Genomic DNA, 12,496 nt, shown 5'->3' with positions numbered 1-12,496 from the left:
GCAGGAATTCAGGGAGCTAGGGTGGAAACTTAGATCTAGGACAAACAGAGTTATTATCTCTGGGTTGGTACCCGTGCCATGTGATAGCGAGACGAGGAATAGGGAGAGAGAGGAGTTGAACACGTGGCTACAGGGATGGTTCAGGAGGGAGGGTTTCAGATTTCTGGATAATTAGGGCTCATTCTGGGGTCAGTGGGACCACTACAAACGCGATAGTCTGCACCTGGACCAGAGGGGTACCAATATTCTGGGGGGGGAATTTGCTAATGCTCTTCGGGAGGGTTTAAACTAGTTCAGCAGGAGCTTGGGAACCTGAATTATAGCTCCAGTATACAGGAGGTTGAGAGTAGTGAGGTCATGAGTAGGGTTTCAAAGTTGCAGGAGTGTACCGGCAAGCAGGAAGGTGGTTTAAAGTGTGTTTTTTGTTCAAAAGTGTGTTTTTTGTTCAAAAAGGGGAGCAGAGACAACCCCGGCAACTATAGACCGGTGAGCCTCACGTCTGTAGTGGGTAAAGTCTTGGAGGGGATTATAAGAGACAAGATTTATAATCATCTAGATAGGAATAATATGATCAGGGATAGTCAGCATGGCTTTGTGAAGGGTAGGTCATGCCTCACAAACCTTATCGAGTTCTTTGAGAAGGTGACTGAACAGGTAGACGAGGGTAGAGCAGTTGATGTGGTGTATATGGATTTCAGCAAAGCGTTTGATAAGGTTCCCCACGGTAGGCTATTGCAGAAAATACGGAGGCTGGGGATTGAGGGTGATTTAGAGATGTGGATCAGAAATTGGCTAGCTGAAAGAAGACTGAGGGTGGTGGTTGATGGGAAATGTTCAGAATGGAGTTCAGTCACAAGTGGAGTACCACAAGGATCTGTTCTGGGGCCGTTGCTGTTTGTCATTTTTATCAATGACCTAGAGGAAGGCGCAGAAGGGTGGGTGAGTAAATTTGCAGACGATACTAAAGTCGGTGGTGTTGTCGATAGTGTGGAAGGATGTAGCAGGTTACAGAGGGATATAGATAAGCTGCAGAGCTGGGCTGAGAGGTGGCAAATGGAGTTTAATGTAGAGAAGTGTGAGGTGATTCACTTTGGAAGGAATAACAGGAATGCGGAATATTTGGCTCATGATAAAGTTCTTGAAAGTGTGGATGAGCAGAGGGATCTAGGTGTCCATGTACATAGATCCCTGAAAGTTGCCTCCCAGGTTGATAGGGTTGTGAAGAAGGCCTATGGAGTGTTGGCCTTTATTGGTAGAGGGATTGAGTTCCGGAGTCAGGAGGTCATGTTGCAGCTGTACAGAACTCTGGTACGGCCGCATTTGGAGTATTGCGTACAGTTCTGGTCACCGCATTATAGGAAGGACGTGGAGGCTTTGGAGCGGGTGCAGAGGAGATTTACCAGGATGTTGCCTGGTATGGAGGGAAAATCTTATGAGGAAAGGCTGATGGACTTGAGGTTGTTTTCGTTGGAGAGAAGAAGGTTAAGAGAAGACTTAATAGAGGCATACAAAATGATCAGGGGGTTGGATAGGGTGGACAGTGAGAGCCTTCTCCCGCGGATGGAAATGGCTGGCACGAGGGGACATAGCTTTAAACTGAGGGGTAATAGATATAGGACAGAGGTCAGAGGTAGGTTCTTTACGCAAATAGTGAGGCCGTGGAATGCCCTACCTGCTACAGTAGTGAACTCGCCAACATTGAGGGCATTTAAAAGTTTATTGGATAAACATATCGATGATAATGGCATAGTGTAGGTTAGATGGCTTTTGTTTCGGTGCAACATCGTGGGCTGAAGGGCCTGTACTGCGTTGTATTGTTCTATGTTCTATGTGTCTTCTTCAATGCCAGGAGCATCCGGAATAAGGTGGGTGAACTTGCGGCATGGGTTGGTACCTGGGACTTCGATGTTGTGGCCATTTCGGAGACATGGATAGAGCAGGGACAGGAATGGTTGTTGCAGGTGCCGGGATTTAGATATTTCAGTAAGCTCAGGGAAGGTGGTAAAAGAGGGGGAGGGGTGGCATTGTTAGTCAAGGACAGTATTACGGTGGCAGAAAGGACGTTTGATAAGGACTCATCTACTGAGGTAGTAGGGGCTGAGGTTAGAAACAGGAAAGGAGAGGTCACCCTGCTAGGGGTTTTCTATAGGCCCCCGAAAAGTTCCAGAGATGTAGAGGAGAGGATTGCAAAGATGATTCTGGATAGGAGCGAAAGCAACAGGGTAGTTGTTATGGGGGACTTTAACTTTCCAAATATTGACTGGAAACGCTATAGTTCGAGTAAATTAGATGGGTCCGTTTTTGTCCAATGTGTGCAGGAGGGTTTCCTGATACAGTATGTAGATAGGCCAACGAGAGGCGAGGCCATATTGGATTTGGTACTGGGTAATGAACCACGACAGGTGTTAGATTTGAAGGTAGGTGAGCACAATTCGATTATGTTTACTTCAGTGATGGAAAGGGATAGGTATATACCGCAGGGCAAGAGTTATATCTGGGGAAAGGCAATTATGATGCGATGAGGCAAGACTTAGGATACATCGGATGGAGGGAAAAACTGCAGGGGATGGGCACAATGGAAATGTGGAGCTTGTTGAAGGAACAGCTACTGCGTGTCCTTGATAAGTATGTACCAGTCAGGGAGGAAGTGGTCGAGTGAGAGAACCGTGGTTTACTAAAGCAGTCAAAACAATTGTCAAGAGGAAGAAGGAGGCTTGTGTAAAGATGAGACATGAAGGTTCAGTTAGGGCGCTCGAGAGTTACAGGTTAGCTAGGAAGGACCTAAAGAGAGAGCTAAGAAGAGCCAGGAGGGGACATGAGAAGTCTTTGGCAGGTAAGATCAAGGATAACCCTAAAGCTTTCTATAGATATGTCAGGAATAAAAGAATGACTAGGGTAAGTGTAGGGCCAGTCAAGGACAGTAGTGGGAAGTTGTGCTTGGAGTCCAAGGAGATAGGAGAGGTGCTAAATGAATATTTTTCGTCAGTATTCACACAGGAAAAAGACAATGTTGTCGAGGAGAATACTGAGATTCAGGCTACGAGACTAGAAGGGCTTGAGGTTCATAAGGAAGAGGTGTTAGCAATTCTGGAAAGTGTGAAAATAGATAAGTCACCTGGGCCGGATGGGATTTGTCCTAGAATTCTCTGGGAAGCTAGGGAGGAGATTGCTGAGCCTTTGGCCTTGATCTTTAAGTCATCTTTGTCTGCAGGAATAGTGCCAGAAGACTGGAGGATAGCAAATGTTGTCCCCTTGTTCAAGAAGGGGAGTAGAGATAACCCCGGTAACTATAGACCAGTGAGCCTTACTTCTGTTGTGGGAAAAATCTTGGAAAGGTTTCGAAGAGATAGGATGTATAATCATCTGGAAAGGAATAATTTGATTAGAGATAGTCAACATGGTTTTGTGAAGGGTAGGTCGTGCCTCACACACCTTGTAGAGTTCTTTGAGAAGGTGACCAAACAGGTGGATGAGGGTAAAGCAGTTGATGCGGTGCATATGGATTTCAGTAAAGCGTTTGATAAGGTTCCCCAAGGTAGGCTACTGCAGAAAATACGGAGGCATGGGATTCAGGGTGATTTAGCAGTTTGGATCAGAAATTGGCTAGCTGGAAGAAGACAAAGGGTGGTGGTTGATGGGAAATGTTCAGACTGGAGTCCAGTTACTAGTGGTGTACCACAAGGATCTGTTTTGGGGCCACTACTGTTTGTCATTTTTATAAATGACCTGGAGGAGGGCGTAGAAGGATGGGTGAGTAAATTTGCAGATGACACTAAAGTCGGTGGAGTTGTGGACAGTGCGGAAGGATGTTACAAGTTACAGAGGGACATAGATAAGCTGTAGCGCTGGGCTGAGAGATGGCAAATGCAGTTTAATGCAGAAAAGTGTGAGGTGATACATTTTGGAAGGAATAACAGGAAGACTGAGTACTGTGCTAATGGTAAGATTCTTGGCAGTGTGGATGAGCAGAGAGATCTCGGTGTCCATGTACATAGATCCCTGAAAGTTGCCACCCAGGTTGAGAGGGTTGTTAAGAAGGTGTACGGTGTGTTCGCTTTTATTGGTAGAGGGATTGAGTTTAGGAGCCATGAGGTCATGTTGCAGCTATACAACACTCTGGTGCGGCGGCATTTGGAGTATTGCGTGCAATTCTGGTTGCCGCATTATAGGAAGGATGTGGAAGCATTGGAAAGGGTGCAGAGGAGATTTACCAGAATGTTGCCGGTATGGAGGGAAGATCTTATGAGGAAAGGCTGAGGGACTTATGGCTGTTTTCGTTAGAGAGAAGAAGGTTGAGAGGTGAATTAATTGAGGCATACAAGATGATCAGAGGATTGGATAGGGTGGACAGTGAGAGCCTTTTTCCTCGGATGGTGATGTCTAGCACGAGGGGGCATACCTTTAAATTGAGGGGAGATAGATATAAGACAGATGTCAGAGGTAGGTTCTTTACTCAGAGAGTAGTAAGGGCGTGGAATGCCCTGCCTGCTACAGTAGTGGACTCGCCAACACTAAGGACATTCAAATGGTCATTGGATAGACATATGGACAATAAGGGAATAGTGTAGATGGGCTTTAGAGTGGTTTCACAGGTCGGCGCAACATCGAGGGCCAAAGGGCCTGTATTGCGCTGTAATGTTCTATGAGATGGCTGAGCAAGCCACTCAGTTTAAGGGAAATTAGGGATGGGCAATAAATGTTGGCCCAGCCAGTGACTCCCACAAATGATTGAAATAAAATCCTGGAGACTCCAGTCAGTCAATCCGGGAGAGTTGCCATCCGGTCCAGGCACCTTGTCCTCTGTAAAGATGGCGACCGGTAACCCGGGCCTGTCACCGCTCAGCTCTCACTCTATTCGGTGCTGTTTAAGACTGGACCGTTAACATTTTCCTCGGGAGTTGAAGCCTCCACGGGGTATTTATGAAGCCTCCCGGCTCACTCCGCAGCTTCTATTGCTCCCGGCTACAATCCTGAAAGTTGCTTGATTATTTCTTTCCCGCTCCTCGCATCGTCAGCGACAACCTGAACTGCAGATGCGCCGGGCACAGCCCGAACGGTGACAGTGCCCAGTGAGTGATTGGCGGCGGTACCGGACCAATAGGAATTGTGAGGGTTGGCCTGGCGGACCAGATGGGAGCAGCTGGTCCTCCAACCGATGGTAGTGAGTGAGGGGCGGGGCTGGACTGTGAGTGAAGCATGCGCAGTGCGGGTGATGGGCAGACGGGTCCACAATGGGTAAAGGGGGGGATGGTGGGGCGGAGGATCCGGTGGGTGGACGGAGAGGCTCCGGAAACCACGGGAATAAACTGAGCGGACCCCCCTCCCCCCGTTTACACCGACCAGGGCCGCAGCTCCCAGATCAATGAAGAGCCGCTTTGTATCAGGTTGGTCATTGGTTCCAGAGGTTGTTCCCTGGTCTCCAGCGTCGCTTCTTTATCAGTGAATCATTGAATGGTTACAATGCAGATTGAGGCCATTCAGCCCGTCCTGTTTGTGCTGGCTCTCTTTGCCAGAGCAAATCAGCTCCTCCCACTCCCCTGTCCTTTCACCAACAAGACCAGCAGCAAATATTCCCCATCCCCAGTTACCTGTGGAGAAGATGATGTTTGACCTTCTTGACCCGCTGCAGTCTGTGTGGTGAAGGTGCTCCCACAATGCTGGAGTTACAGGTTATTCACCTTATTGGTTAGGAATCGAACAGAGTGATCAGGGATCACCCAATTAGTAGGGTCCAAACTGAAGGACCGCCCAAAAGAGCACGAAAACCCCCCAAGTATAAGAAGAGTTTGCCACATGTTCGTCCTCTCTTGGACCTGGTACCCCGGTCCGGCCATCTCCAATTGCAACAACACCAGAAGCAAGTCCAAGTTTAACGCTCGCTACCAGACGGATGAGTCCCGCTGAGCAGCAGTTACTCCTTCGGACTCGATAGATCCAGAATCGACCAGTGGCTACTGTTTCTCTGACCTAAACCGGGTGTCCGAAGTCAAGTACAGGTTGTCATAGTCGATAGGTGTAGTTAACTAGTAGTGTTTATGTTGCATGACTAATTGTGTGTAAATAAAATAGCCTTGACCTTGAACTAACTAACTGGTGTTTGGCTCTTTGGTCGATAGCCGGTTGAACCTTGTGGTGGTATCATTCGATTCCTGGCGACGCGAAGCATTAGAATATAGATAACATAGAAAGAAGGGCAAACTCACTGATTGCCATCATTGGAACTGAGCCACAGAAAGGACAGAGTAAAAGAAGAAAAGGCAACAATTTGATTGGTCGATTGGCCTCCTTCTGCACTGAAGGAATTCTATGGTTCTGAGACTCCATTTGTCAACAGAATATTCATCAATAATTTGGTTTTCTGCAATTTTGATTTGTGGGCTCAGATTGAATCAAGGCATCAGAAACAGGAACAGGAGTCGGTTATTCAGTCCATGTTCTAAACATGCAGGATATTTTGAAGCAAAGAGATTTTCTGAAGCATCAACACCAGGATGTGTAAAGAAATGGGACAGGAGCCTGGGTCTTTGCTGCATCATCAACAGATCAAGAGTCAAGGATTGCTTCCTGAGATTGGAAGGTAACTCACGGAGTTCCCACATTCCAAATCAGAGACAGGGAACGACAGGCCCCACAATCACAGGGAAGATGCTTGAGGATCCTAACAGATTCAGTTTCTGATCACTGTGGTGGAGAAGGAGCCATTAGAGATTCTCAAATGGCTTCTGAAAAACAAGGTCACGTCTTAATAATAACAATAATCTGTATTGTCACAAGTAAGCTTACATTAACACTGCAATGAAGTTACTATGAAAAGCTCCCAGTTGCCACATTCCGGCGCCTGTTCGGGTACACAGAGCGATAATTCAGAATGTCCAAATTACCCAACAGCACGTCTTTCGGGACTTGTGGGAGGAAACCAACGCAGACACGGGGAGAACGTGTAGCCTCCAATAGACAGTGACCCAAGCCAGGAATCAAACCTGGGACCCTGACCCTGGACATTGAATTCTCCCGAACAGGCGTCGGGATGTGGCGACTATGGGCTTTCACAGTAACTTCATTGCTGTGTTAATGTAAGCCTACTTGTGACAGAGGATTATTATTATAAATAAATCAAATCAAAACTGGCTCGTTGGTCCGGGGTAAGATTCTCGCTTCAGGGGTTGTGCTCTATGAAAATGTGAGAGGTCCCGGGTTCAAATCCCAGATGAGCCCTTTGATGTTGTTTCTTATTGGGGGCAGCACGGTAGCATAGTGGTTAGCACAATTGCTTCACAGCTCAAGGGTCCCATGTTCGATTCCCGGCTTGGGTCACTGTCTGTGCGGAGTCTGCACGTTCTCCCCGTGTGTGCGTGGGTTTTCTCCGGGTGCTCCGGTTTCCTCCCACAGTCCAAAGATGTGCAGGTCTGGTGGACTGGCCATGCTAAATTGCCCTTCGTGTCCAAAATTGCCCTTAGTGTTGGGTGGGGTTACTGGGTTATAGGGACAGGGTGGAGGTGTGGGCTTGGGTAGGGTGCTCTTGCCAAGAGTCGATGCAGACTCGATGGACCGAATGGCCTCCTTCTGCACTGTAAATTCTATGATAACCTATGAAACCTGGGTGAGGGTCACATTCAGGAGAAGTTATTAAAATGGAACCACATACAGATAAACTATATCAGGATTTACTGATATTTCCATTTGAATCACTGCTCCTGGCACCTGACACCTCTTGATCCATCACATCAACATTTGGCGGAACTGACTGCGCTGAGGTCTGTCTTGGATTAAAAACTGGAGGATCACTTGTCATCACAGAATCCTAGACATTTACAGCACAGAGGCCATTCAGCCCATTGTGTCTGTGTTGGCTGAAAATTCCTTGTCCAGTCTAATCCCATTTTCCACCTCTTGGTCTGTAGCCTGCAGATCACACAAACTCCACATACGATGAGGGTTTCTGTCTCTACCTCCCTTTCAGACAGAGTTCCAGATCCCCACCACCCCGGGTGAAGAAAATCCTCAATTCCCCTCTAATCCTTCCAACAGATACTTAAATCTCTGGCCCCAGGTTACTGATCTGTTTGTTCATGAAATAGGTCCTTCTGCCATCTGATCCACTATATCTGGGACCCTCAATGTTGCACACCTCAATTAAATGTCCACTCAGCCTCCTCTGTTCCACAGAAAACAATCGATCCAATCGTTCCTCTTGTTAAAATTCCCTAATCCTGGAAACATCCAGAAAAACCTCTTCCGTACTCTCTCCAGGAAGAATGTGATTGTACTGGAATGTGGTGACCAGAACTGTACTCAAGTGCTCTAGCTGTGATCTAACTAATGTTTTTTAGTTCTAGAATACCCATTCTCTAACCTTCAATGTGATGGAAACTGACAGCTGCAACCTGTCAGCATTTGAAAGATATTTACAAATGATTCGAGAGTTTCTTACAGTTGGGATCTTTCTCTGTTCTGTCCATTCGAGGTGTTTGATAAAAGACTTTCTCCTGTGAATATCCAGCTGGAGTTTTGGGCCTTGACGTGTTTCCTTGTTCATCTTGTTGCCTCTAATCATTGAATCTTGTGGTTTCAGACACCAGAGAATCAAACTCCCAGCAACAGATTGTCTTTTACTGACTTTCTTAACAGCTCTGCAATAATACAGGCATAGTCATTCCTTACATAGTTCTGGTCCTCAGTGAAATACTTAAATGATGAGCTTTAGATGTTCTTCATATATTCCACAGGAAACTAAGGCGCCCACCAGAGAGTAAGGGAGTGAATCTGAACCGTGTCCCCGGGAAAGGAGCACCCTTGGGACCAGCCATCTGCCTTTCCCTCGGGGAACAGAACCGATGGGGACCTCGCCGCAAACCACACATCAAGGAAGCCCCCAAAGCCGGCCTGCCTTTCAAATCGGCCCGTGGGGAGGTATATTAAGCTCGTCTCCACTCAATAACGCCAATCTCAGCCGGAAATCGGAGTGGGAAATCATTAACCAGTGGCTCTGTGCGGGAAATCATTAACCAGTGGCTCTGTGTGCGGCAAATCATTAACCAGTGGCTGTGTATGCGGCAAATCATTAACCAGTGGCTCTGTGTGCGGCAAATCATTAACCAGTGGCTCTGTGTGCGGCAAATCATTAACCAGTGGCTGTGTGTGCGGCAAATCATTAACCAGTGGCTCTGTGTGCGGCAAATCATTAACCAGTGGTTCTGTGTGCGGCAAATCATTAACCAGTGGCTCTGTGTGCAGCAAATCATTAACCAGTGGCTCTGTGTGCGGCAAATCATTAACCTGTGGCTGTGTGTGCGGCAAATCATTAACCAGTGGTTCTGTGTGCGGCAAATCATTAATCAGTGGCTCTGTGTGCAGCAAATCATTAACCAGTGGCTCTGTGTGCGGCAAATCATTAACCAGTGGCTCTGTGTGCGGCAAATCATTAACCAGTGGCTCTATGTGCAGCTATTCATTAACCAGTGGCTCTGTGTGCGGCAAATCATTAACCAGTGGATCGGTGTGCGGCAAATCATTAACCAGTGGCTGTGTGTGCGGCAAATCATTAACCAGTGGCTCTGTGTGTGGGAAATCATTAACCAGTGGCTGCGTGTGCGGCAAATCATTAACCAGTGGCTCTGTGTGCGGCAAATCAATAACCAGTGGCTCTGTGTGCGACAAATCATTAACCAGTGGCTCTGTGTGTGGGAAATCATTAACCAGTGGCTCTGTGTGCGGCAAATCATTAACCAGTGGCTCTGTGTGCGGCAAATCATTAACCAGTGAACAGAGTTAATTTTCAGAGAACCACTTTCACTTGGAATTATTTTTCCATGGAAGTGGCTGATCAGCCATGATATTGTAGAGAAGAGCATGCTCAATGGGCTGAATGGCCTGCTCCTTTCCTATGTACCAGTCCTGGGAGTGTTTGTTGGGGACAGTGTAGAGGGGGCTTTACTCTGTATCTAACCCCGTGCTGTACCTGTCCTGGGAGTGTTTGATGGCGACAGTGCAGAGGGAGCTTTACTCTGTATCTAACCCTGTGCTGTACCTGTACTGGGAGTGTTTGATGGGGACAGTTTAGAGGGAGCTTTACTCTGTATCTAACCCCGTGCTGTACCTGTCCTGGGAGTGTTTGATGGGGAGAGTGTAGAGGGAGGTTTACTCTGTATCTAACCCAGTGTTGTACCTGTCCTGGGAGTGTTTGATGGAGACAGTGTAGAGGGAGCTTTACTCTGTATCTAACCCCGTGCTGTACCTGTCCTGGGAGTGTTTGATGGGGACAGCGTAGAAGGATGGAGCTTTACTCCCTGTCTAACACGTTGCTCTGTGTAGATCAATGTTGGTCACACTCCAGCTTTTCACACTTTGAACCAGTGTTTTCTCTTTCTGCACCTGTGTTATCCATGTCAAATGTTTAAATATTCAGGAGGAACAATGTTTATGTTGCAACCCGATCGAGCCCCTCGTCCAGAACCTGAGCCACAGGCTACAGCTGGTGTGTAACCTGTAACCAGATCCCAGCAGCATTAAAACAAGCTGACAACCGACAGTAGCTCCTTGTATAGCGAAAGCTGCTCCCGGACTGTCAGCAGAAACAGGACCGAAGAAGACCCTCAAGCTCTTCGCCATAAATATGAAGCTAATGAGGTAATCACAATTTGCAGTCAAATATATTCAACCCCTCCCATCTCTCTCTGTACCCCGAAGCCCGACCTTGCATAGAAATTTGGGAAGGACACAAAGGCGTTTGTGGGAGCGAGGTGAAGCAACAAGAGGGGATGATGATGTGGGGGGGGGGGGGGGGTGTTGTGGAGGGTAGTGGAGAGGATCTGAGAGGGAAGGTGGACAAGGCTGTGTCATGGGGGCGGCTGCGGGGGGAGGGGGGGGCGGATTCCGGAGGGGTCCATTCCAGAGGAGGGGGGTCCTAGAGGCCTCGGGGAACATGGAACATTACAGCACAGTACAGGCCCTTCGGCCCTCGATGTTGGTGCTGGTGGTGTTCGGGACACCGGGGATCCTGTGTGTGAGAGGGCTCCTGTGAGCGTTTGGGAAAGGTGTTCCTGTGTCCGCAGGCGTGTGTCTGGGGGAGGTGGGGCATCCTGTATCTGGGTGTGGGGGGGTCCTGTGTGTGGAGGCAGGGAGGGGGAGAAAGAGATGTCCTGTGGGCGTGTGTCTGGGGGGAGTTTTCCTGTGTGTGGGGAGGGGGGGGGTCTTGTGTGTGGATGTGTGTCTGGGGGAGGTGTCCTGTGTGAGGGGGAGGTGTCCTGTGTGTGGGTGTGTGTCTGCGGGCAATGTCCTGTGTGTGGGCGTGTGCCTGGAGGAGGTGGTCTGTGTGTGGGTGCATGTCTTGGGGAGGTGTCCTGTGTGTGTGGGGGGGGTCCTGTGTGTGGGTGCGTGTCTGGGGAGGTGTCCTGTGTGTGGGAGAGGTGTCCTGTGTGTGGGTGTGTGTCTGGGGAGGTGTCCTGTGTGTGGGTGCGTGTCTGGGGAGGTGTCCTGTGTGTGGGGGAGGTGTCCAGTGTGTGGGTGGGTGTCTCGGGGAGGTGTCCTGTGTGTGGGTGTGTGTCTGGGGGCAATGGCCTGTGTGGGGTGTGTGTCTGGGGAGGTGTCCTGTGTGTGGGGGAGGTGTCCTGTGTGTGGGAGAGGTGTCCTGTGTGTGGGGAGGTGTCCTGTGTGTGGGTGTGTGTCTAGGGGAGGTGTCCTGTGTGTGGGGGACGTGTCCTGTGTGGGGTGTGTGTCTGGGGAGGTGTCCTGTGTGTGGGGGAGGTGTCCTGTGTGTGGGTGTGTGTCTGGGGGCAATGTCCTGTGTGGGGTTTGTGTCTGGGGGAGGTGTCCTGTGTGTGGGGGAGGTGTCCTGTGTGTGGGTGTGTGTCTGGGGGAGGAGGTGTCTGGGGAGGTGTCTTGTGTTTGTGGGTGTGTGTGGGGGACGTGTCCTGTGTGGGGTGTGTGTCTGGGGAGGTGTCCTGTGTGTGGGGAGGTGTCCTGTGTGTGGGGGACGTGTCCTGTGTGGGGTGTGTGTCTGGGGAGGTGTCCTGTGTGTGGGTGTGTGTCTGGGGGCAATGTCCTGTGTGGGGTTTGTGTCTGGGGGAGGTGTCCTGTGTGTGGGGGAGATGTCCTGTGCGTGGGTGTGTGTCTGGGGGGTCCAGCTCCCCTCACTGACCCCCTGTTTTGTTTGCTTTACAGGCCGTGGGGCAGGACGTTGTTGCTGGCAGTGAGGCCTCCTCTCCTCCCCCTGCTCCTCCTCCTGGGTACGGGGCTCGGCTGCCCCTCAGACTGCCTCTGCTGGAGCCCCAACCGGACGGTGAGCTGCTCGTCCCGGGGGCTGGAGTCGCTGCCGCGGGGGATCCCGGCTGGCACGCGGGCGCTGGACCTAAGTGACAACCGGCTGGAGTGGCTGGACTGGGGCCCGGGACGGGGCCTGAGCCGCCGGCTGGAGGAGCTGGAATTGGGCCACAACCGGCTGCGGGAGCTGGAGGCCGGCGCCCTGGAGCGGCTGCAGTGACTGGGCCTCGGCCACAAC

At 49.8% G+C, this 12,496-nt stretch overlaps 1 protein-coding gene and 1 long non-coding RNA gene across 4 annotated transcripts in view; both read right to left on the bottom strand.

The window, feature by feature from the left end:
• The window catches only part of LOC140419278 (uncharacterized), a 194,362-nt gene that overhangs the window by 136,962 nt on the left and 44,904 nt on the right, over nucleotides 1-12,496 (bottom strand). The gene's annotated exons all lie outside the window — the stretch shown is intronic.
• The window catches only part of LOC140419255 (uncharacterized), a 64,417-nt gene that overhangs the window by 47,580 nt on the left and 4,341 nt on the right, over nucleotides 1-12,496 (bottom strand). For 2 of the 3 annotated variants that reach the window (XR_011945653.1, XM_072503082.1), the window contains exon 1: nucleotides 8,432-8,727. The exons of the other annotated variant lie outside the window; for it this stretch is intronic. Coding sequence is in view for 1 of the 2 variants with exons in the window: in XM_072503082.1 (XP_072359183.1) it covers nucleotides 8,432-8,459 (28 nt within the window). In the remaining variant the exon portion in view is untranslated. Of the gene's footprint in view, nucleotides 1-8,431; nucleotides 8,728-12,496 lie in introns of those variants that run through there. 3 annotated transcript variants of the gene reach the window in all.

The sequence above is a fragment of the Scyliorhinus torazame genome, chromosome 5 (genome assembly GCF_047496885.1).
Source record: "Scyliorhinus torazame isolate Kashiwa2021f chromosome 5, sScyTor2.1, whole genome shotgun sequence".
Classification (NCBI taxonomy): domain Eukaryota; kingdom Metazoa; phylum Chordata; class Chondrichthyes; order Carcharhiniformes; family Scyliorhinidae; genus Scyliorhinus; species Scyliorhinus torazame.
This window is presented reverse-complemented; position numbering and strand designations above follow the sequence as displayed.